This window comes from Lucilia sericata, unplaced genomic scaffold (genome assembly GCF_015586225.1).
Source record: "Lucilia sericata isolate MDLA Ls3-8-SP2 unplaced genomic scaffold, ASM1558622v1 Contig001030F_arrow, whole genome shotgun sequence".
NCBI lineage: Eukaryota > Metazoa > Arthropoda > Insecta > Diptera > Calliphoridae > Lucilia > Lucilia sericata.
Genome location: NW_023995011.1, coordinates 67,050 through 90,132, shown reverse-complemented (window position 1 = coordinate 90,132; position 23,083 = coordinate 67,050). Strand labels below are relative to the sequence as shown.

The following is a 23,083-nucleotide window of genomic DNA, read 5'->3' as shown; positions in this document are numbered from 1 at the left end:
AATAATGAACCGATTAAAACAGTTTCAGTAAGGTGCAATTAAAGGTGTTAATATCATTTAGTTACCTTTCCAATTCCGGAAATCGACTGATTCTTTAACGTTTATGACAGTTAACTAAATTTCTATGCCTTGCAAATATCAGCACAAACACATGGTACATTCCTTACTATATAGGTGTTGGGTATAAATACCTTATCTCAATTATAACATACGTTAAATTGCAAATAATTTACGAAGTTGTTATTATTTAGAAATTCAATATTGCAGGTTTGTGCCGATTTTTGAATTCACTACTTGATTTTTAATACGTTATTATGTTATTCAAAAGTATTTAATCTTAAGAAATAATGTATTATTAAAACTTAAAAAAACGTCTAGTCTATAGTCTAGTCTATAGTCTAGTCTATAGTCTAGTCTATAGTCTAGTCTATAGTCTAGTCTATAGTCTAGTCTATAGTCTATAGTCTAGTCTATAGTCTAGTCTATAGTCTAGTCTATAGTCTAGTCTAGTCTATAGTCTAGTCTATAGTCTAGTCTATAGTCTAGTCTATAGTCTAGTCTATAGTCTAGTCTATAGTCTAGTCTATAGTCTAGTCTATAGTCTAGTCTAGTCTAGTCTATAGTCTAGTCTATAGTCTAGTCTATAGTCTAGTCTATAGTCTAGTCTATAGTCTAGTCTATAGTCAAGTCTATAGTCTAGTCTATAGTCTAGTCTATAGTCTAGTCTATAGTCAAGTCTATAGTCTAGTCTATAGTCTAGTCTATAGTCTAGTCTATAGTCTAGTCTATAGTCTAGTCTATAGTCTAGTTTATAGTATAGTCTATATAACTCTTCAACGAATCTATGCAGATTCTGTGGCCTACAAGATGAAACCTCAGAACATATCTTATGTAACTGCCCAACATTAAGGTCTCGCAGAGCTAACCTCTCACCAACTAAACCTTCGTGCGTAAACTAAAACTTGTATGGTGAAGCAATAGGCTGCACAAAAGATCCACACATAGGTCGCAGTGCTTTGCGCCCCTTCAATATAATCTAAACATCTCTGTATATAAGACGTATAGCTTGTGGTAAAAAAGTCATGCATGGATCGACGATCCAAAATGATCTAATACGATTATGAATAATATAATCGAATATAACACTATTGCTTATTCCAATTTTTGTAACGATATTAAATTATAATAAATAATATGGTTCACCGAAAATCCTTGACAAAATATTTAAAAAATAACAATACGTTAATGCTTGAATGCAATAATTTTAGGAGAAACTTGCGGTCAGTTCGAAAAAAGTTTGCAAAATATATAGAATATAAGCAAAATGTTACCCTACAACGATAGAAAGTATTTTTTGGAACAAGATTTCATATAGAAAAGCTTTGGTAAGATTTCAATCGATTATGATGATTTTTATCCTTGTTAAACTGAGTTGTATTTGAGATGTTGAGATGAATTCAAAATGGGTGCTAGAACCAATTATTCTCAAATTTGTTTGATTACAGAAATAATGAACCGATTAAAACAGTTTCAGTAAGGTGCAATTAAAGGTGTTAATATCATTTAGTTACCTTTCCAATTCCGGAAATCGACTGATTCTTAAACGTTTATGGCAGTTAACTAAATTTCTATGCCTTGCAAATATCAGCACAAACACATGGTACATTCCTTACTATATAGGTGTTGGGTATAAATACCTTATCTCAATTATAACATACGTTAAATTGCAAATAATTTACGAAGTTGTTATTATTTAGAAATTCAATATTGCAGGTTTGTGCCGATTTTTGAATTCACTACTTGATTTTTAATACGTTATTATGTTATTCAAAAGTATTTAATCTTAAGAAATAATGTATTATTAAAACTTAAAAAAACGTTAAAAATAGTTAAAAGTTATGGTAAACATGTTACTTTTACTATATAGCAAACTAATCAAAATTTTAAAAGCATATCATATTAGTAGACCAAATGGCATTTTAAATTCTTTAACTGAGTACTCATGTTACAATTGATAAGACAACTTAAGAGTACTTACTCTCATTCAACACTTTTCTAAATAAAAATGAAATAAAAATTTATTTCTGATAAGAAATTATTGTACAACTTTGTGTTATATTAAAATCTATCTAAATATTTTTTATTTATATTTTGCCTGTCAAACAAATAACAACAGTGAAATCAAAAAAGTGATTTTTTAATATAGTAATTTAAATAAATCTAAAACTAAATGGATTATGGATAAAAAACATATAAAAGAATTGGTAAAATTTAAATTTAATTAAAATACCATAAAATTATTGAATGTTATCTAAAAAAAGTGCAAAAGTTAGGACAAAAGAGTAAACAGAGAGTGTAAATCAGTGTGAACCTGTAATTCCAAATAAACAAATTATGATCGTAATAAAATATCTAGCCTTATTCTAAATATTTGACTTTACTTCGGAACTAAATTTTTAATTTAGAGAAAAAATTTTTATAAATTCTTTGTATATGAATACTTACTAATGGACTATAAACAATTCCAAACTACTTTTCTCTATACGAGTGAGTACCTATACAGCTAAATGTACCTATACATACATTACATAGTAATGTATGAAATAACTACTTGTCATTACCTAATTTTTAAATTTTTTGCTGAAAAATTTTTTACAAAAAATTTTGGTTAAATTTTCTTTTCTTAGAAAATGTTACATTTTCTTTTTATATAAAATATTCTCTAAATTTTCATTTTATAGAAAATTTTCGCGAAATTTTATATAAAAAACTCGCTATACCCAGTGTGCTTTGCTACCCTAAAAGCATAAAAAACCAACTTACACATGGGAGATACCACGCAAATTATTACAAGTTCGCCCATTTTTCCGAACACTAATAAGGATTTTAATATAAGCTATGAAAAATGTAAATAATATTGTATTGTATTTAATTCATATGGGAGGGGCCAATTTCCCCATTGAAAGTCCGCCCATTTTACTCTAAATGTTCACATGAATGTCAAAGTTCCTCATGTAAAATTTGTATATCTCAGATATACAAATTTTTCTATATAATTCATATGGGGGTTCCAAGCCACCCCCTTATGAAAGTCCGGGAACACTTTTCCCAAAATGTTCAGATTAATATGAAAGTCCTTTGTGCAAAATTTTAGGAATCTAGTTCTATTAGATTCTTAGATAAAATATTTTGTTGTATTTAATTCATATGGGAGGTGCCGCTCCCCCCATCGGTAGTCCGCCAATTTATTACTCAAAATATTTATATTAATGCTAAAGTTCTTCGTGCAAAATTTGAAGATTTTAACTGTAATAGTTTCCAAGATAAATGAATTTGTGTATTTAATTAATATGGGAAGTGCCACGCCCCCTACTGCTATTCCGCCCAGTTTTTATTCTAACTAATCATATTGAGACTTATGTGGCTTCGACCAAATTAAAGGACTCTAACTGTTATATTTTCTGAAATATACTGATTTAATATTTTTTTAATATGGGAGGCGCCACGCCCACTACAGTCATTCCGCCCATTTTGTCCAAAATGATTGTTATGGATATCAAAGTTGTCAGTGCAAAATTTGAGGACTCTAATTGTAACAGTTTCCAAGATATACGACTTTTAATGGTTATTTAATAAGTAGGCGTGGCACCTCGCCTACTTGAAACATTGTAGTTCCTTCCAGATATACTTCCTGTAAAAATTTCCAGAAAATCGGTCCAGCCGTTTAGCCGTCTATAGATTCAAACAAACAAACCCACAAACAAACAAACACACATTCTAAATTTTCTTTTTATAGAAATTTTCATTTTATAGAAAATTTTCCAGAAATTTTCTTTTTATAGAAAATTTTTGTTAAATTTTCTTTTTATAGAATATTTTCGTTAAATTTTCTTTTTATAGAAAATTTTCGTTAAATTTTCTTTTTATAGAAAATTTTCCATAAATTTTCTTTTTATAGAAAATTTTCCATAAATTTTCTTTTTATAGAAAATTTTCCATAAATTTTCTTTTTATAGAAAATTTTCCATAAATTTTCTTTTTATAGAAAATTTTCCATAAATTTTCTTTTTATAGAAAATTTTCCATATATTTTCTTTTTATAGAAAATTTTCCATAAATTTTCTTTTTATAGAAAATTTTCCATAAATTTTCTTTTTATAGAAAATTTTCCATAAATTTTCTTTTTATAGAAAATTTTCCATAAATTTTCTTTTTATAGAAAATTTTCCATAAATTTTCTTTTTATAGAAAATTTTCCATAAATTTTCTTTTTATAGAAAATTTTCCATAAATTTTCTTTTTATAGAAAATTTTCCATAAATTTTCTTTTTATAGAAAATTTTCCATAAATTTTCTTTTTATAGAAAATTTTTCATAAATATTCATTTTATAGAAAATTTTTCATAAATATTCATTTTATAGAAAATTTTTCATAAATATTCATTTTATAGAAAATTTTTCATAAATATTCATTTTATAGAAAATTTTTCATAAATTTTCATTTTATAGAAAATTTTTCATAAATTTTCATTTTATAGAAAATTTTTCATAAATTTTCATTTTATAGACAATTTTTCATAAATATTCATTTTATAGAAAAATTTTCATTTTATAGAAAATTTTTCAGAAATTTTCTTTTTATAGAAAATTTTCCATGAATTTTCCAATTTCCAATAAATTGTCTTTTTATAGTAAATTTTCTACATTGTTTATAACTTTTAATTACAGGAAAAATCACTTCAAAAATGTTTACGACCCCTAGACGAACCATACAAAATTAAACATGCCATTATTGTGATTGATAAAATTCATATTCTTCAAAGCAGTGAACCCATATGGACATTTGGACCAGTACAAAGTCTTACAGTAAATCGTTTTACAACATGGAAATTTTGTTGTTTAATGCATAAGACATTACATGAAGGTCCAGCAATCGCATTACGCCATTCTGTGTTATATTGTCAAAAATTAAAACTATGTGCCCAATATTGGTCAGCAAAGAATGATGCCATGAGTCCCTGCATTGCTTGGTATTGCAAAGTTTTACATAGAAAACTTTTATTTCATCAAGCATATATGCAGTTTGCAGGCAATTTGCAATTGAATTATGATGAACTCCTCCTAAGGGATATAGATATTTGGTAAATATTTTATCAGTTAGCTTTAGATGTAGCAATGTACCTTTTAAACTAAAACTAAGCACATTTTTTTGATTGTTTATTGTTTTATTTTTCTTCCTCTTAGTTTTCAACTCAGTTTAGATTTGTTCGATTATCTAGAGGATTTACTACATTTGCAACGTGTCATATTTGCCAACATGGAGCAAAATCAAATCACTGCAGCATCTAAAAAAGGCAAGTGCCGTTTGGCATCTCTTGTCACCATAATTGCCGAATGTAATTTACTATATCAGCATTCTATTACGATTTTACGTTTATTGCATTTACAATTATCCCCAGATGATATTTCCGGCTTTAGCAAACGTTTCGATGAAATCTTTAAAGAATTGAAATTGTTTTATGAACATGTGCATACAATACAATTGCCATGGGATGATTTTTTGGCAATACCAAAATTACCAGTGATGCAACCTAATTTGTATACATTTACAGAAATCCAACAAGAACCAAGTGCACCGATGATAAGTGATTTGGAATAATAACTAAGTAGATTTAAGACAAGTTATAATATATTTTTTTTTGATCATATTTGTATGATGATTGTATTTAGTATATTTAAGGCTGAAAAAGAGATTTGTGTGTGTGTGATTTTACACTAAAATAAATTTTATTATAAGATTTTTATTTAAGAATTAATTTCATTGTATTCAAAATTTCTAAAATTGAGACTGTAGATTTTATAATAGAAAATACTAAAAAGATTGGACTATGGTCTAGACTACAGCCTATAGTCCAGACTAGAGACTATGGTCAATACTATAGACTTTAGTCCAGACTATAGACTATAGTTCAGTCTATAGAATATAGTCCAGACTATAGACTATAGTCCAGACTATAGACTATAATTCAGACTATAGGTTATAGTCCAGACTATAGACCATAGTCCAGACTATCGAATATAGATTATAGTCTATAGTCTGGACTATAGTCTATAGTCTGGACTATAGTCTATAGTCTGGACTATAGTCTATAGTCTGGACTATAGTCTATAGTCTGGACTAAAGTCTATTGTCTATAGTACGGACTATATATTATAGTAAAGACTGTAGACTATATTCCAGACTATACTCTACAGACCAGACTATAAGCTATAGTTTACAATATTCGCAATAGTCCCGACTATAGACAATAATAACGACTGTAGGCTATAGCCCTGACTATAGACTTTAGTACACACATAATAATCATGTTAAATTTTCCTTTTACATTTCTTGACAAAAATATTTACCATCAAACAATTTGATAGAAAGTGTAAGTTTCACGCAACATTGATGGATAGACGCAATTAAAATAATAAATAATAAAACAACTTTTATTGTTTAAAATTCTTAAAATGTTTTTCACAAAACAAAAGAAGATGAAGACAAAAAAAACCTTATAAGTGTGTATAACAATGAAAAATTTTAATTATAAATAGAAAATTTATTACTCTTAATCATCTACAAGACAAGAAAAAAAAAAACACATTCAACTTTAGATATTTGCGCAATTATCTTTTTAGACTACAATACAATAAAGCCGGCGTTGTATGCCATCTTTATGGATAGTCTCCGAGGTACAGATTTAGCAGAAGAAACTTGCATATATGTATAGAAATATGTAAGTGAGTCTATTGGTAGTAAGCACGTGACAATATGGTTCCAGAAAGAAAGATACAAAGCAACTAACAAAAAACACTTGGAAAGCTTGTTATAAAAACTAAACAATACTCGTAGCATCATGATTATACTTGCTATAGTGCTACTACTTACTATTGCTGGCAACAAGTTCCGATAGAAATAATTGAGCCAAACATTTCATTCATTAAAATTGTAACGACTTGTTGGTTTATTTATTGTAAATTTTCTCGCATGCGCAAATGATTGCTTTAGTATGCGGCTAAGAAAAAGAAATACACAAACAAAGTTATATGATAAAATTGTTCCAGCCTGCCGACCAATATTTGAACTGGTTGCCAATAAACAAACAATGAAATTACGGATAAAGACGAAGGAAAATACAACAATAACAACAAATATAAAATAAAGGTGCAACCATAATGGCTTTATCCAATTGATCACATCTCATCATCATCGTCATCCATCCGTATGATCTTACCAATTTTAGAGAATAAATAGTTGTACGAGTATGTAGAAATAAAATACAAAAATGTATGATGCCTGAATACATGGAATATTAGTAATAGAATGGCTTCTTTTAGACAGAGCCTACAACTTGTAAAAGCCCTTCATCCAAAGCTTTTCTTCCGATAAAGTATGTACGCGGCAAATAAATTGTTTAATTTTTGATGTAGATCTACACAGCCCTCTAAAGAATATCGGTTCAATTATTACAATAATAACTATCTGTGCATGGTTAGTTTAACTTCGAATTTTTGACTAAATCTGTTTTAAATTCTTAACTCACCTATTTATATATAATATATTAATTGACCACATTCGAGCAATCCATTATTACAGATTTTTAACATAATTTATTAAAAATTACTTTTCTTTATTTTTCAGCACCATTCATAGTTTTATAACTGGTAACCTGTATTATTTAACTTGAACAAACAAGTGCATGTGTACTCACTTGTTCATACAGGTTCGTCCCAATTTTTATCTTTTTTACATCGCTGCAGTAAGTTATAGTGATTATTATTAAATCAATTGGTAGCGTCTGTTAAATTTAATTGGTCTCACCATTTATGTGTAATTTTAAATGTTTCTTTTAAAAAAATACTATGTAAAGGGAAGGTAACTTTATTTACCTATTTCGTTTTTAAACTAATAATTTTTTAAAACTGTAAACATGATATTTAAGATTTAGATTTTGATCATCAGTTTAAAGTATAGTCTGGAAACTAGACTAGACTATAGACTAGACTATAGACTAGACTATAGACTAGACTATAGACTAGACTATAGATAGACTATAGACTAGACTATAGACTAGACTATAGACTAGACTATAGACTAGACTATAGACTAGACTATAGACTAGACTATAGGACTAGACTATAGACTAGACTATAGACTAGGACATAGACTAGACTATAGACTAGACTATAGACTAGACTATAGACTAGGACTATAGACTAGACTATAGACTAGACTATAGACTATCGACTAGACTCTAGATAGACTTAGACTATAGACTAGACTATAGACCTAGACTATAGACTAGACTATAGACTAGACTCTAGACTAGACTATAGACTAGACTATAGACTAGACTATAGACTAGACTATAGACTAGATATAGACTAGACTATAGACTAGACTAGACAGACTATAGACTAGACTATAGACTAGACTATAGACTAGACTATAGACTAGACTATAGACTAGACTATAGACTAGACTATAGACTAGACTATAGACTAGACTATAGACTAGACTATAGACTAGACTATAGACTAGACTATAGACTAGACTATAGACTAGACTATAGACTAGACTAGACTAGACTAGACTATAGACTAGACTATAGACTAGACTATAGACTAGACTATAGACTATAGACTAGACTATAGACTAGACTATAGACTAGACTATAGACTAGACTATAGACTAGACTATAGACTAGACTATAGACTAGACTATAGACTAGACTATAGACTAGACTATAGACTAGACTATAGACTAGACTATAGACTAGACTATAGACTAGACTATAGACTAGACTATAGACTAGACTATAGACTAGACTATAGACTAGACTATAGACTAGACTAGACTATAGACTAGACTATAGACTAGACTATAGACTAGACTATAGACTAGACTATAGACTAGACTATAGACTAGACTATAGACTAGACTATAGACTAGACTATAGACTAGACTATAGACTAGACTAGACTAGACTATAGACTAGACTATAGACTAGACTATAGACTAGACTATAGACTAGACTATAGACTAGACTATAGACTAGACTATAGACTAGACTATAGACTAGACTATAGACTAGACTATAGACTAGACTATAGACTAGACTATAGACTAGACTATAGACTAGACTATAGACTAGACTATAGACTAGACTATAGACTAGACTATAGACTAGACTATAGACTAGACTATAGACTAGACTATAGACTAGACTATAGACTAGACTATAGACTAGACTATAGACTAGACTATAGACTAGATAGACTAGACTATAGACTAGACTATAGACTAGACTATAGACTAGACTATAGACTAGACTATAGACTAGACTATAGACTAGACTATAGACTAGACTATAGACTAGACTATAGACTAGACTATAGACTAGACTATAGACTAGACTATATACTAGACTATATAAATACTTATATAAATTGAAAATGTATGCATAAGAGTGTTATGTTAAATTTTTTCTTAGTTCTTTAAATACATAGTACGTACTAGATGATGGTACTTTTTCTAAATTCCATTCATAACTACTAATCAAAACAAAAATATATTATATATTTGCAATAATGATAATTAATGAATGGCAAAAGCTGATCTGAAATCATCTATAACATTTAGGTTACATTTTTCTATCGATAGTGAACTGATGTTAGTCAACTTCATAAACATACATATGTAAATATTTTAGAAAATTGTAGTAGAATTGATTAACTGATATTGGAAATAATGGAAATATATTAATAAAATAATTCAATGACCCAGTAAAAATTGGAGCTTACATGCAAGCAGGTTTGTAAGGGAACGAAGCTATTTTCTCCCTTACAAACCTGCTTCGATAAGGCATGATTTTTATATAGCGAATTCCCACTTGGAAGCATTCCCACTAGTAAGCTTAAATAATATTTAAATATTTCACTTACAATCTGCTTCTCTGTAAGGGATAGTAGTAAGCTTTTAATTTTTTTCAGCTTACATTATAAAATTACTCCTATCATTGGTATTCCCTTATTACCTGCTTCTCAGTAAGGCTTAATAGTAAGCGAATACAGATGCAGTTACTTCCCTTTTTAGCTTCCTAAAGTCTAAAAATTTTTTACTGGGGATATACATAAGTATTATTATAGATTGTTATTCCAAACATTGTTAAAAATATATTCTAAATATATAATAATATATTTTAAAATATATTCACACAAACTTTTTCGGTTACCCAGACATTGCTAAACAACGAAATTTATTTCCTATGCTACCTGTCAATAATTTTAAAATACAAAGTAGCTAAAGTTAAAAACTTGTTTAGTTGAAAATTTATTACGATATGCAATTAAGTTTTGAACATATTCTTTTAAACAGCCATTATTTTTGTTCTTTAATAAATTGTTTTTCAGGTGCTAAATTCTTCAGTAACGAGGAGGGAAAGTAATTGTGATATAAATTGTGATCATATGATTCTACTTACTACAGATGCTTATGATCGAATATAACGATTTAACAGGTGGTAAAAGAAATGTATAATTTTGTATTTATATTGTAATAAATAATAGACAGGACACGCCCACTTAAATACATATACATATGTATGTATGTAATAGAGATAAGAGGTTTAAAGTTCTTGTAAATAGCTTACTTTATATGGGATTAAAAGATTTTATTTTATAAGTGTTAAAAAATGAATAGTTTGATTATATCGAAAGTTGTGTGAAAAGTAGAACAAATGTTTTTTTTAATTACTAAATATTTGAAACGAAATTTAGTCGATTGTATATAGATGGCAGCACGTAATTTAAAGCATCAATAAATTCGCACTATAAATTTTCAATATCTAACTTTATTTTTGAATTTTTATACCCTACACCACTATAGTGGGGAGGGTATTATACGTTTGTGCTGATGTTTGTAACACACAAAAATATTGGTCCTACACCCACCTTTAAGTATACCGATCGACTCAGAATCACATTTTGAGTCGTCCGTCCGTCCGACCGTACGTCTGTCCGGCTGGCTGGCTGGCTGTCCATGTAAACCTTGTGCGCAAGGTACAGGCCGCAATTTTCGAGATAATTTGATGAAATTTGGACCAAGCATGTTTTTTGGCACAAGGACGAAGCCTATTGAAAATGGTTGAAATCGGTCCATTATTTCACCTAGCCCCCATACAACCGTACCTCCCGATTTGGGCTTTTTATGCCATAATTACGTCAAATATACTATTATCTCTCTAAAAATTATCACAAATAAGTTTCATATAAGTATAAATGACACTGCAGATTTTCGTAATGATCAACCCTTATTTGACCCTAGCCCCCATACAAACCCCCCTTCAAAAAATATCTTAAACGTCTAAAATTGACTTGTAACCATTTGTATCGCAATGAAACTCAACATAATTAACTATTATTTAAAAATATATCCTTTTCCAAAATTTAATGAGGATCGGCCCATGTTTGACCTATACTCCTATATAAAGCCTCATTTAGAAAATTTGTTTTTTATCAATAAATTGCTTAAATACTTTGGAATTAACGTAAAATTCAACATAAAAGTTTCTTTGTGAAAAATAAAAATTTTTAAAATATACTCATGGTGTTGGGTATTATATGGTCGGCCATGCCCGACTATACTTTCCTACTTGTTCAGTATAAAATATAGAGAATGATAATTGTTTCCTTTTAGTATATATAGAACCATAGTGCATTAGGGATAACATACAAACACACAATTTATCCACATATTTAAAAGAAAATTTTACTTAACACAAACATTTTTTTAGATATCTAATTTATGGAATAATTAACATTTATTACTGTCTGAGTGTAAATTTATTTTTATTTAATTATTTATGAACTAAATAGGAAACAACAACAAGAAAAGTACCTACATATTCTGTTAATTGTGTTGCAATTGTTTCAACAACCAGATTCTCATGATTAACATCGTCATGATGAGATTTTTCATTTTGACTAGATTCCATAATTCTTCTTTATTTTTTTCAGATTTAATTTTCTTGTTTCGTTTTAATTATATATTTTTCTTTTTTTTTAATAATTTTCTTATGTTAAAACTTTTTATATAAACACAAAATTATCACAGTAATTTGTTATTATTAAAAACTTTATTATATTTATTAGGAAATCCATTGAAGTTCTGTGCAATTTCATTTGAAATCGTGTGAAATGATTTCGTTCGTATTTAATTTAAAACTGACTTGACAGCGGAAATCGAATATTAAATCTAGACTAAATATTGAAAGACTTACAGTGATTATTTTAGCGAAAATAATAAATAAAGAAATAAATAAATATAAGTATATGGTAAATAAATGTAGCATTTAGCTTCAAGAATGCAATAAATTATATTCTCATGGATGAATAACATTTACAACTGTATTGATATTTATTCTCAAACTCATTGTGATGAATGTAAAATAAATAAACAATTAAATAACTATAACATATAGACAATAAGTAAGTAATACACAGTTTTTTTTTTCTGAAAATTAGTTTGTTTAATCAAATAAAGTTCAGACTCTAATGCAGACAATAGAGTCAGCTATACTCTCTTCTATATTATTATCCAGCCTATAGTCCTTACTATAGTTTAGATTATAGTCCAGAATATATATTAGAACACAGTCCAGATTGTGCACTAGACTATAGACAAGACTATAGTCGAGACTATATACTAGACTACAGTTGAAACTATAGACTAGTCGAGGCTATAAAATATAATATAGTCTAGACTATACACTAGACTATAGTCCTGTCTATAGATAGGACTATTTTACATAATCTTAGACTACTTTCTACATTATAGACTAGAATATACTTCACGTTATTGAAAGCCCATAGATTATACCAGATTATAGACTCGTGGTCTAAACTATAGCTCATATATATTGTAGACTAAACGATAGACTAGACTATAGTCCAGAATATAAAATAGAGTATACTCTAGACTATAGACTAGAATAATAATTTGGACTATAGTCTAGTATATAGTTTAGTCTATAATATAGTTTAGGCTATAACATAGTCTATAATCTGAATTAAAGTCTGCCGTTAAAGCTTACAATAGCCTGAAGTCTATTCTAGTCTTTAGTCTGGAATGCAGTCTAGTTTATAGCCTCGACTATAGTTTATTGTCTGGTTTATAGTATAGTCTATAGTTCTGGAATATAGTTTGATTAACAATCAGGGTTATAATCTGGTTTACAGTCTGGATTATAGTCTATAGTTCTGGAATATAGTTTCGTCAATAGTCTGGGGTATAGACAGGTCTATAGTCTAGATCATAGTCTAGTTCATAATCTGATCTGTTGTTTAATCTATAGTCTGAACTATAGTCCAGTCTGGACTGTAGTCTAGCCTACTATCTGGACTATAGTTCTGGACTATAGTCTGGTAAATAGTCTTGATTGTAATCTAGTAAATAGTCTAGACTCTAGACTATAGTCTAGTATTTAGTCTGCATTATAGAATAGTGTTTAGTCTGGACTATATTCTATACTGAATTGTAGTCTAGTCTGGACTATGGCATAGGATGTTTGTAGTTTGTTTTATAGTCTTAACTATGTACTGATTCACAGTCTAAATTATAGTGCAGTTTATAGTATGGACTCAAGTCTAGTCTATAGGAGACTTTATTCTAGTCTGTTGTCTGAACTTCATTCTAGTGTCTCTGGACCATAGCCTATAGCCTGGACCATAGTCTATAGTCTGCACCATAGTCTGGACTATAGCCTAGTCTATAGTCTGGATTATAGCCTAGTCTATAGTCTGGACTACATTCTACTCTATAGTCTGGACTACTATCTAGTCTATAGTCTGTACTATATTCTGGTCTATAGTCTGAACTATACTTTGGTCTATAGTCAGGACTATAGTCTGGTCTATAGTCTGGAATATAGTCTAGTATGTAGTCTGGACTATAGTCTAGTATATAGTCTGAACTATAGTATAGTCTAGTCTATTGCCTGGACTATAGTATAGTCTAGTCTATAGTCTGGTCTACAGTCTGGACTATGGTCTAGTCTATAGTCTGGACTATAGTTTAGTCTATAGTCTGGACTATAGTCTAGTCTATAGTGTGGACTACAGTCTAGTCTATAATCTGGACTATAGTCTAGTCTATAGTATGGACCATAGTCTAGTCTATAGCATGGATTTTAGTATAGTATATAGTCTGAACCATAGTCTGGACTACGGCATAGACTACAATGTAAGTTATAGTCTCGACTATAGTCTTCACTGTAATTCTCTAAAGTAAAGCAAAAAATTGCATTGAACTTATTGAAGATTTTTTATAAAATATCATTACACAAATATCTTATCTCGTGTTTTGTTTACACATAAATAGGCCAAATATAAAATATTCAAAGCGTTCATATTTATTTTGTAAATTCTTTAAATTATATATTTCGCAAAAACAAAAAACACATAAAAGAACCAGTAGTCTTAAGATTACAGTTTTCTTTCAGTTTCTTTTTGTAAATACTTATTGTCTGCAATAATTGCTGCTGCTCTTGGGTGTCCATGATGTGTTATTGTTTATTATTTATTTGTTTGTTTAAATAAATAACAAAAAAGTATTTATTTACAGATAATTTCAATGTTTATGTCTTTGCAAATCGTGTGTATTGAGGAGATAGTGTGAGCTATATGAATCTTTAAAATTGTATGTGTTTAAGAAAAATAGTACTAATACATTGAACTTTGTATTTTCACACAATAACAATAATATTTAAAAATTTGTTTAAAGAAGAGATTAACACATACATACATAGCAACTCTCAAATAGTTAGAGACTTAGATTAGGTATTTAGATGAGATATTTTAATCGATTTTTTCGACTACTTTATGTTTAGTGTTAAACACATGCCATATTTTTTGAACCAACAATTAATAGATAATTGTCTATGTCAGTACAACTTAGCCACAGTGCCACATTGTTGCAAGTAAAAATTAAATCAATTTTGACATTTGTTGCGGTTAAAATCAAATAATATTAATACACTTAAAATTATCATTGTGGTTCCCAGTAAACTATAAATAAAAATTTACAAAAGGAAATTTTGTCATTGAATGGCTTACAGTTGCAGTAACGCATTACAAAATAAAACAAATGAAAAACATTACTACAAATCAAACCTGTTCAGAGATAAATAGACTTGACTTAAATTAAACTTGAACTAGTTTTACACAAGAGTTGCAAATAGAGCAGGGTTTAATGCAGCTACAGATAGTACTATAAAACTTAATATGAAGTCAAAATAAGGTACAATTTTTGATCAACAATTGTACATAGTCTAGTCTATAGTCTAGTCTATAGTCTAGTCTATAGTCTAGTCTATAGTCTAGTCTATAGTCTAGTCTATAGTCTAGTCTATAGTCTAGTCTATAGTCTAGTCTATAGTCTAGTCTATAGTCTAGTCTAGCTAGTCTATAGTCTAGTCATAGTCTAGTCCTATGTCAAGTCTATAGTCTTAGTCTATAGTCTAGTCTATAGTCTGTCTATAGTCTTATAGTCTTCTAATAGTCTAGTCTATAGTCTAGTCTATAGTCTAAGTCTATAGTCGTAGTCTATATCTAGTCTATAGTCCTAGTATATAGTCTAGTCTATTCTAGTCTTATCCCTAGTCTATAGTCTAAGTCTATAGTCTAGTCTATATTCTAGTCTATCAGTCTAAGTCTATAGTCTAGGTCTATAGTCTAGTCTATAGTCTAGTCCTATAGTCAAGTCTATAGTCTAGTCTATAGTCTAGTCTATAGTCTAGCTATAGTCTAGTTATCGCTAGTCTATAGTCTAGTCTATAGTCTAGTCTATGTCTAGTCTAGTCTAGTCTATAGTCTAGTCTATAGTCTAGTCTATAGTCTAGTCTATGAGTCAGTCTATAGGCTAGTCTATAGTCTAGTCTATAGTCAGTCTATAGTCTAGTTATAGTCTAGTCTATAGTCTAGTCTATAGTCTAGTCTATGTCTAGTCTATAGTCTAGTCTATAGTCTAGTCTATAGTCTAGTCTATAGTCTAGTCTATAGTCTAGTCTATAGTCTAGTCTATAGTCTAGTCTATAGTCTAGTCTAGTCTATAGTCTAGTCTATAGTCTAGTCTATAGTCTAGTCTATAGTCTGTCTATAGTCTAGTCTATAGTCTAGTCCTATAAGTCTAGTCTATAGTCTAGTCTATAGTGTCTATAGTCTAGTCTATAGTCTAGTCTATAGTCTAGTCTATAGTCTAGTCTATAGTCTAGTCTATAGTCTAGTCTATGTCTAGTCTAGCTATAGTCTAGTCTATAGTCTAGTCTAGTCTAGTCTATAGTCTAGTCTATAGTCTAGTCTATAGTCTAGTCTATAGTCTAGTCTATAGTCTAGTCTATAGTCTAGTCTATAGTCTAGTCTATAGTCTAGTCTATAGTCTAGTCTATAGTCTAGTCTATAGTCTAGTCTATAGTCTAGTCTATAGTCTGTCTATAGTCTAGTCTATAGTCTAGTCTATAGTCTAGTCTATAGTCTAGTCTATAGTCTAGTCTATAGTCTAGTCTATTCTCTAGTCTATAGTCTAGTCTATAGTCTAGTCTATAGTCTAGTCTATAGTCTAGTCTATAGTCTAGTCTATAGTCTAGTCTATAGTCTAGTCTATAGTCTAGTCTATAGTCTAGTCTATAGTCTAGTCTATAGTCTAGTCTATAGTCTAGTCTATAGTCTAGTCTATAGTCTAGTCTATAGTCTAGTCTATAGTCTAGTCTATAGTCTAGTCTATAGTCTAGTCTATAGTCTAGTCTATAGTCTAGTCTATAGTCTAGTCTATAGTCTAGTCTATAGTCTAGTCTATAGTCTAGTCTATAGTCTAGTCTATAGTCTAGTCTATAGTCTAGTCTATAGTCTAGTCTATAGTCTAGTCTATAGTCTAGTCTATAGTCTAGTCTATAGTCTAGTCTATAGTCTAGTCTATAGTCTAGTCTATAGTCTAGTCTATAGTCTAGTCTATAGTCTAGTCTATAGTCTAGTCTATAGTCTAGTCTATAGTCTAGTCTATAGTCTAGTCTATAGTCTAGTCTATAGTCTAGTCTATAGTCTAGTCTATAGTCTAGTCTATAGTCTATAGTCTAGTCTATAGTCTAGTCTATAGTCTAGTCTATAGTCTAGTCTATAGTCTAGTATAGTCTATAGTCTAGTCTATAGTCTAGTCTATAGTCTAGTCTATAGTCTAGTCTATAGTCTAGTCTATAGTCTAGTCTATAGTCTAGTCTATAGTCTAGTCTATAGTCTAGTCTATAGTCTAGTCTATAGTCTAGTCTATAGTCTAGTCTATAGTCTAGTCTATAGTCTAGTCTATAGTCTAGTCTATAGTCTAGTCTATAGTCTAGTCTATAGTCTAGTCTATAGTCTAGTCTATAGTCTAGTCTATAGTCTAGTCTATAGTCTAGTTTATAGTCTAGTCTATAGTCTAGTTTATAGTCTAGTCTATAGTCTAGTTTATAGTCTAGTTTATAGTCTAGTCTATAGTCTAGTCTATAGTCTAGTCTATAGTCTAGTCTATAGTCTAGTCTATAGTCTAGTCTATAGTCTAGTCTATAGTCTAGTCTATAGTCTAGTCTATAGTAGTCTAGTCTATAGTCTAGTCTATAGTCTAGTCTATAGTCTAGTCTATAGTCTAGTCTATAGTCTAGTCTATAGTCTAGTCTATAGTCTAGTCTATAGTCTAGTCTATAGTCTAGTCTAGTTATAGTCTAGTCTATAGTCTAGTTTATAGTCTAGTCTATAGTCTAGTTTATAGTCTAGTTTATAGTCTAGTCTATAGTCTAGTCTATAGTCTAGTCTATAGTCTAGTCTATAGTCTAGTCTATAGTCTAGTCTATAAAATCAGAAAGTAGATAATAGGTACAATAAAATATTTATGGAAATTGATTGCAATCCGGAAAATTATGCGAAAAATACAATACAATCGACAAAGAAAAACATTGCTGATTTTTAATATTGCTCGGATACGTTTATTAATCTAACTGGTTAAATGTGTGTTGTATGCGTTCCTTCGTTACATCCATAAAGGAAATACTTTTCATTTGTAGTCAAATAAATGCATGGCATATATGTATGTGTGCGTGTCCATCTACTGGTATCCAAACAAACGAACTTTTTGTGTTTTTCTTGTTGCTTCTGTATTGTCTATGTTTGGGCAAGTTGTAAACCTTGTGTTGCAAGCACATGCCGTTTTTATAAGTTTTACTCAAAAAGGTGTTTTACAAATCAAAGCAGGTGACATTTTGAAATTCAATACGAATTTTCAAGTTAATACTATTGACTGTAAATCTTATGGTTAAAGTTTTATTTATTTTATTTCTATACATTTCTTTTTTTAATTTACTAACATTTTTAATTTATTATACACACTTTTATATCCGTTGAAAGTATTTAAATTGAAAGTTTTTTTTTTTCATTTTAAATATGACTTTAACTGTTGTCTTTTAGTTGCATCGTTCATTAGAATTTCAATTGATGATGACATGAGCGTTAATGTGTTTAAATTAAGCGAAATATTATTTGAATTAAAAAGTACGAAACAATTTTAATTTGTAAATAAAAATATTAAAAATGCGGCTTCTCTGAGGATTTAAAAAGTGTCATGGCTTTAGAAAGTATCATACGAAGTGTACCTTTTGTCTTTAAGCGAAAACTCAACAGATCCCAAACTGTCAATAAAGCAAACAAATACGACTACTTCTCTTAGGTAATAAACCCTTTAGCTCTGATTTATTTAAGCCTCTTTTAATAATTGCGGTTACATAAAGAAATTCCCAAAATTACAAAATAAAAATTTCCATATGATGTAATGAACATTAACCTTTAATTAATTTCGCAAATTAATTTGTTTAAACAAACACATAGTAGGTATATATGTATATCTCAATTGTATCCAATATAAGGTTCGAATTGGTTCCCATGCTTTCACTGATGTACTTATATTTATATTTTGTTTGTTTTTTACATACAAAACTCTCGTATTGTAGATTAGTTATACATGTAAATATTTTCAACAAGACCAAACAATATAATCAACTGTGAACATAAATCTTAATTATACACAGATCACTAAATTTTAAGTATTTATGTATGTTTTTTAAACATACATAAATACATATCTTTTGTTCAATAACGTTGATGATCGTTTATGAGAAACACCTTAAAACAAAAAAAAAAAAAAAAAGTTCATAATACTCATACTCTGGTAATAACCTTGATTGACAACTTTAATTAATATTTTTTAAAGTGGAATTGATAAAATGGGTCTGCATGTAAAGCAGACTAAATACTGACATATTTCACGTATACAACCAATGATATCGATGTTTATGAGTTGCCGAAATCTGTGGCATTAAAGATTTCTTCTAAAATGTTAATTTGCCAAGTAAGACTAAATTACCGACCCTAATGACAAATTGATAAGTGTACATAATGTGGATATGTTTGAGTAGCTACTTTTTGGTGTCACGAGTATTGATGATGTTTTTGATGGGAATTCATATTTATACCCTACACCACTATAGTGTTGAAATCGGTCTATTATTTCGCTTGGCCCCCATAGTACCGTACCCCCCGAATAGGACTTTTATGTTAAATGTTCTTGTATCACTACACAAATCGGTAAAACTTAGTTTTATATAAATCTTAATGATACTGCTGATTTTCGTATTGATCGGGCTTCATTTTCGATAAATTTTCTTTTTATGGAAAATTTTCGATAAATTTTCCTTTAATAAAAAAATTTTCGATAAATTTTCTTATATTTTCTTTTCATAGAAAATTTTTGATAAATTTTCTTTTTATAGAATATTTTCGATAAATTTTCTTTTTATAGAAGATTTTCGATAAATTTTCTTTTTATAGAAGATTTTCGATAAATTTACTTTTTATAGAAGATTTTCGATAAATTTTCTTTTTATAGAAGATTTTCGATAAATTTTCTCTTTATAGAAGATTTTCAATAAATTTTCTTTTTATAGAACATTTTCGATAAATTTTCTTTTTATAGAACATTTTCGATAAATTTTCTTTTTATAGAAGATTTTCGATACATTTTCCTTTTATAAAAGATTTTCGATAAATTTTCTCTTTATAGAAGATTTTCAATAAATTTTCTTTTTATAAAAGATTTTCGATAAATTTTCCTTTTATAGAAAATTTTCGATAAATTTTCCTTTTATAGAAAGTTTTGATAAATTTTCCTTTTATAGAAAGTTTTCGATAAATTTTGCTTTTAAAGAAAATTTTCTTTTTATAGAAGATTTTCAATAAATTTTCTTTTTATAGAAGATTTTCGATAAATTTTCTTTTTATAGAAGATTTTCGATAAATTTTCTTTTTATAGAAAATTTTTGATACATTTTCTTTTTATAGAAAATTTTCGATAAACTTTCTTTTTATAGAAAATTTTCGATACATTTTCTTTTTATATAATATTTTCGATACATTTTCTTTTTATAGAAAATTTTCGATACATTTTCTTTTTGTAGAAAATTTTCGATACATTTTCTTTTTATAGAAAATTTTCGATAAATTTTCCTTTTATAGAAAATTTTCGATAAATTTTCCTTTTATAGAAAATTTTCGATAAATTTTCCTTTTATAGAAAATTTTCGATACGTTTTCCTTTTATAGAAAATTTTCGATAAATTTTCCTTTTATAGAAAATTTTCGATACATTTTCTTTTTATAGAAAATTTTCGATACATTTTCTTTTTATAAAAAATTTTCGATACATTTTCTTTTTATAGAAAATTTTCCATTAATTTTCTTTTTATAGAGAAAATTTTCTATAAATTATCGTTTTATAGAGAAAATCTACAATAAAGTAATAAATTATAGAGAAAATCTTCGATAATTTTTCGTTTTACACAGATAATTTTCTTCTTTTCTTTATATACAGATAATTTTCTTCTTTTCTTTTTATAGAAAATTTTCGATAAATTTTCTTCTTATATAAAAATTTGTTAAATTTTATATAATATTCGGAAAATTCTCTATTTATAGGAGAGTACCGTGTTCGGATTTGTCCAATAGTATATGATCGATCGATTTTAACCGATATGATTATATTTTATTAATATTTATATTTTCCTCACTTATTCTTCATACAGGTTAAATCCTATTACGCATTTAAAATTTATCATGTTTTACAAGATCATTAATAATATTTTAAAATTGATTTGGTGGGCGTGATTGTAACTGTCACATACCCGAACACTGATTAACATTAAAACCATTAAAAACGTTTTGTCTTCTTTTTTGAAATTCCGCCAAAGGTTAATAGCAGATTTTAGTTGGTGCACGAGTAGACAGAAACAAAAAATTAAGTATTCACACATATGAATACAGTATGTTAACTTAAATAGAGTTGCGTGTGAACGTAATTACTGCACCTTTTAGTTGTCATGTAAGTACGTGTATAAAAAATTATGTATGAATTCGAATAAAATGTACGAATATGTTTTTCTTTCTTCTGAAAATATTTATGTTTAAGTACCACATACAAATGTGGATTGTACATATGAAAATATTAATGTTTTTCTGAATATGCATAAGGCCTTTGTGGCATTACTTTATTTTTTGTTTTGTTTCAAGACAATATAAATGACACTAGATTATTGTACATTTGATGTCGCTTATTCAACTCAAATTTCATATATGCATGCACTCATGCTGTGAAAAGTATTTTTCAGAAATTCATATGAAAATGTTAATTTAAAGACATCTGTAAATGTCGATTTTTATCTGCTTATTGCATTATATTCCTTTAGTCAGCTTTTGGAAGAAAATTTAAGCCCTTTTTTAACGAAGGTCAAGATTTAAGTTTTTTTTTTTTTTTAACAGGGAAAGAAAAATGTTTTTAAGTAGAGTTTTATTTTTTTTTTGTCAGTAGATCAAAGGTATTTAGTGCATGATTTATTATTAAGTACTTTAGCCGACAGTGGAACAAAAATATCCCACAGGATCCGATATTAGGTTAAAGAGCACTGACGAATTTTAACTTTCTTCTCGTAGCTTTCAGTAAATAAGATTAGATTAGATTGTCCTAAAATATTTTCTGTTAATCAGACTATAGACTAGACTATAGACTAGACAATAGACTAGACTATAGACTAGACTATAGACTAGACTATAGACTAGGCTATAGACTACACTATAGACTAGACTATAGACTAGACTATAGACTAGACTATAGACTAGACTATAGACTAGACTATAGACTAGAATATTGACTAGACTATAGACTAGACAATAGACTAGACTATAGACTAGAATATAGACTAGACTATAGACTAGACTATAGACTAGACTATAGACTAGACTATAGACTAGACTATAGACTAGACTATAGACTAGACTATAGACTAGACTATAGACTAGACTATAGACTAGACTATAGACTAGACTATAGACTAGACTATAGACTAGACTATAGACTAGACTATAGACTAGACTATAGACTAGACTATAGACTAGACTATAGACTAGACTATAGACTAGACTATAGACTAGACTATAGACTAGACTATAGACTAGACTATAGACTAGACTATAGACTAGACTATAGACTAGACTATAGACTAGACTATAGACTAGACTATAGACTAGACTATAGACTAGACTATAGACTAGACTATAGACTAGACTATAGACTAGACTATAGACTAGACTATAGACTAGACTATAGACTAGACTATAGACTAGACTATAGACTAGACTATAGACTAGACTATAGACTAGACTATAGACTAGACTATAGACTAGACTATAGACTAGACTATAGACTAGACTATAGACTAGACTATAGACTAGACTATAGACTAGACTATAGACTAGACTATAGACTAGACTATAGACTAGACTATAGACTAGACTATAGACTAGACTATAGACTAGACTATAGACTAGACTATAGACTAGACTATAGACTAGACTATAGACTAGACTATAGACTAGACTATAGACTAGACTATAGACTAGACTATAGACTAGACTA

At 28.6% G+C, this 23,083-nt stretch overlaps 2 protein-coding genes across 2 annotated transcripts in view; one reads left to right on the top strand and one right to left on the bottom strand.

The window, feature by feature from the left end:
- LOC119609658 overlaps positions 1-23,083 on the bottom strand; it is a 98,500-nt gene that overhangs the window by 11,935 nt on the left and 63,482 nt on the right.
- LOC119609662 (huntington interacting protein related 1-like) lies at positions 2,156-5,816 on the top strand. Its single transcript, XM_037964519.1, has 3 exons — positions 2,156-2,264; positions 4,729-5,141; positions 5,245-5,816. Exons 1-3 carry the CDS (start codon positions 2,238-2,240, stop codon positions 5,657-5,659), a joined length of 855 nt encoding a protein of 284 aa, XP_037820447.1. The 5' UTR covers positions 2,156-2,237; the 3' UTR covers positions 5,660-5,816.

Bases quoted from the DNA above. Each gene is read 5' to 3' on its own strand.
- LOC119609662 (XM_037964519.1), top strand. From the start codon at position 2,238: ATGGATAAAAAACATATAAAAGAATTG. The intron at 2,265-4,728 runs GTAAAATTTAAA...TTTTAATTACAG, and splicing joins AAAAACATATAAAAGAATTG to GAAAAATCACTTCAAAAATG. The intron at 5,142-5,244 runs GTAAATATTTTA...TCTTCCTCTTAG, and splicing joins CTAAGGGATATAGATATTTG to TTTTCAACTCAGTTTAGATT.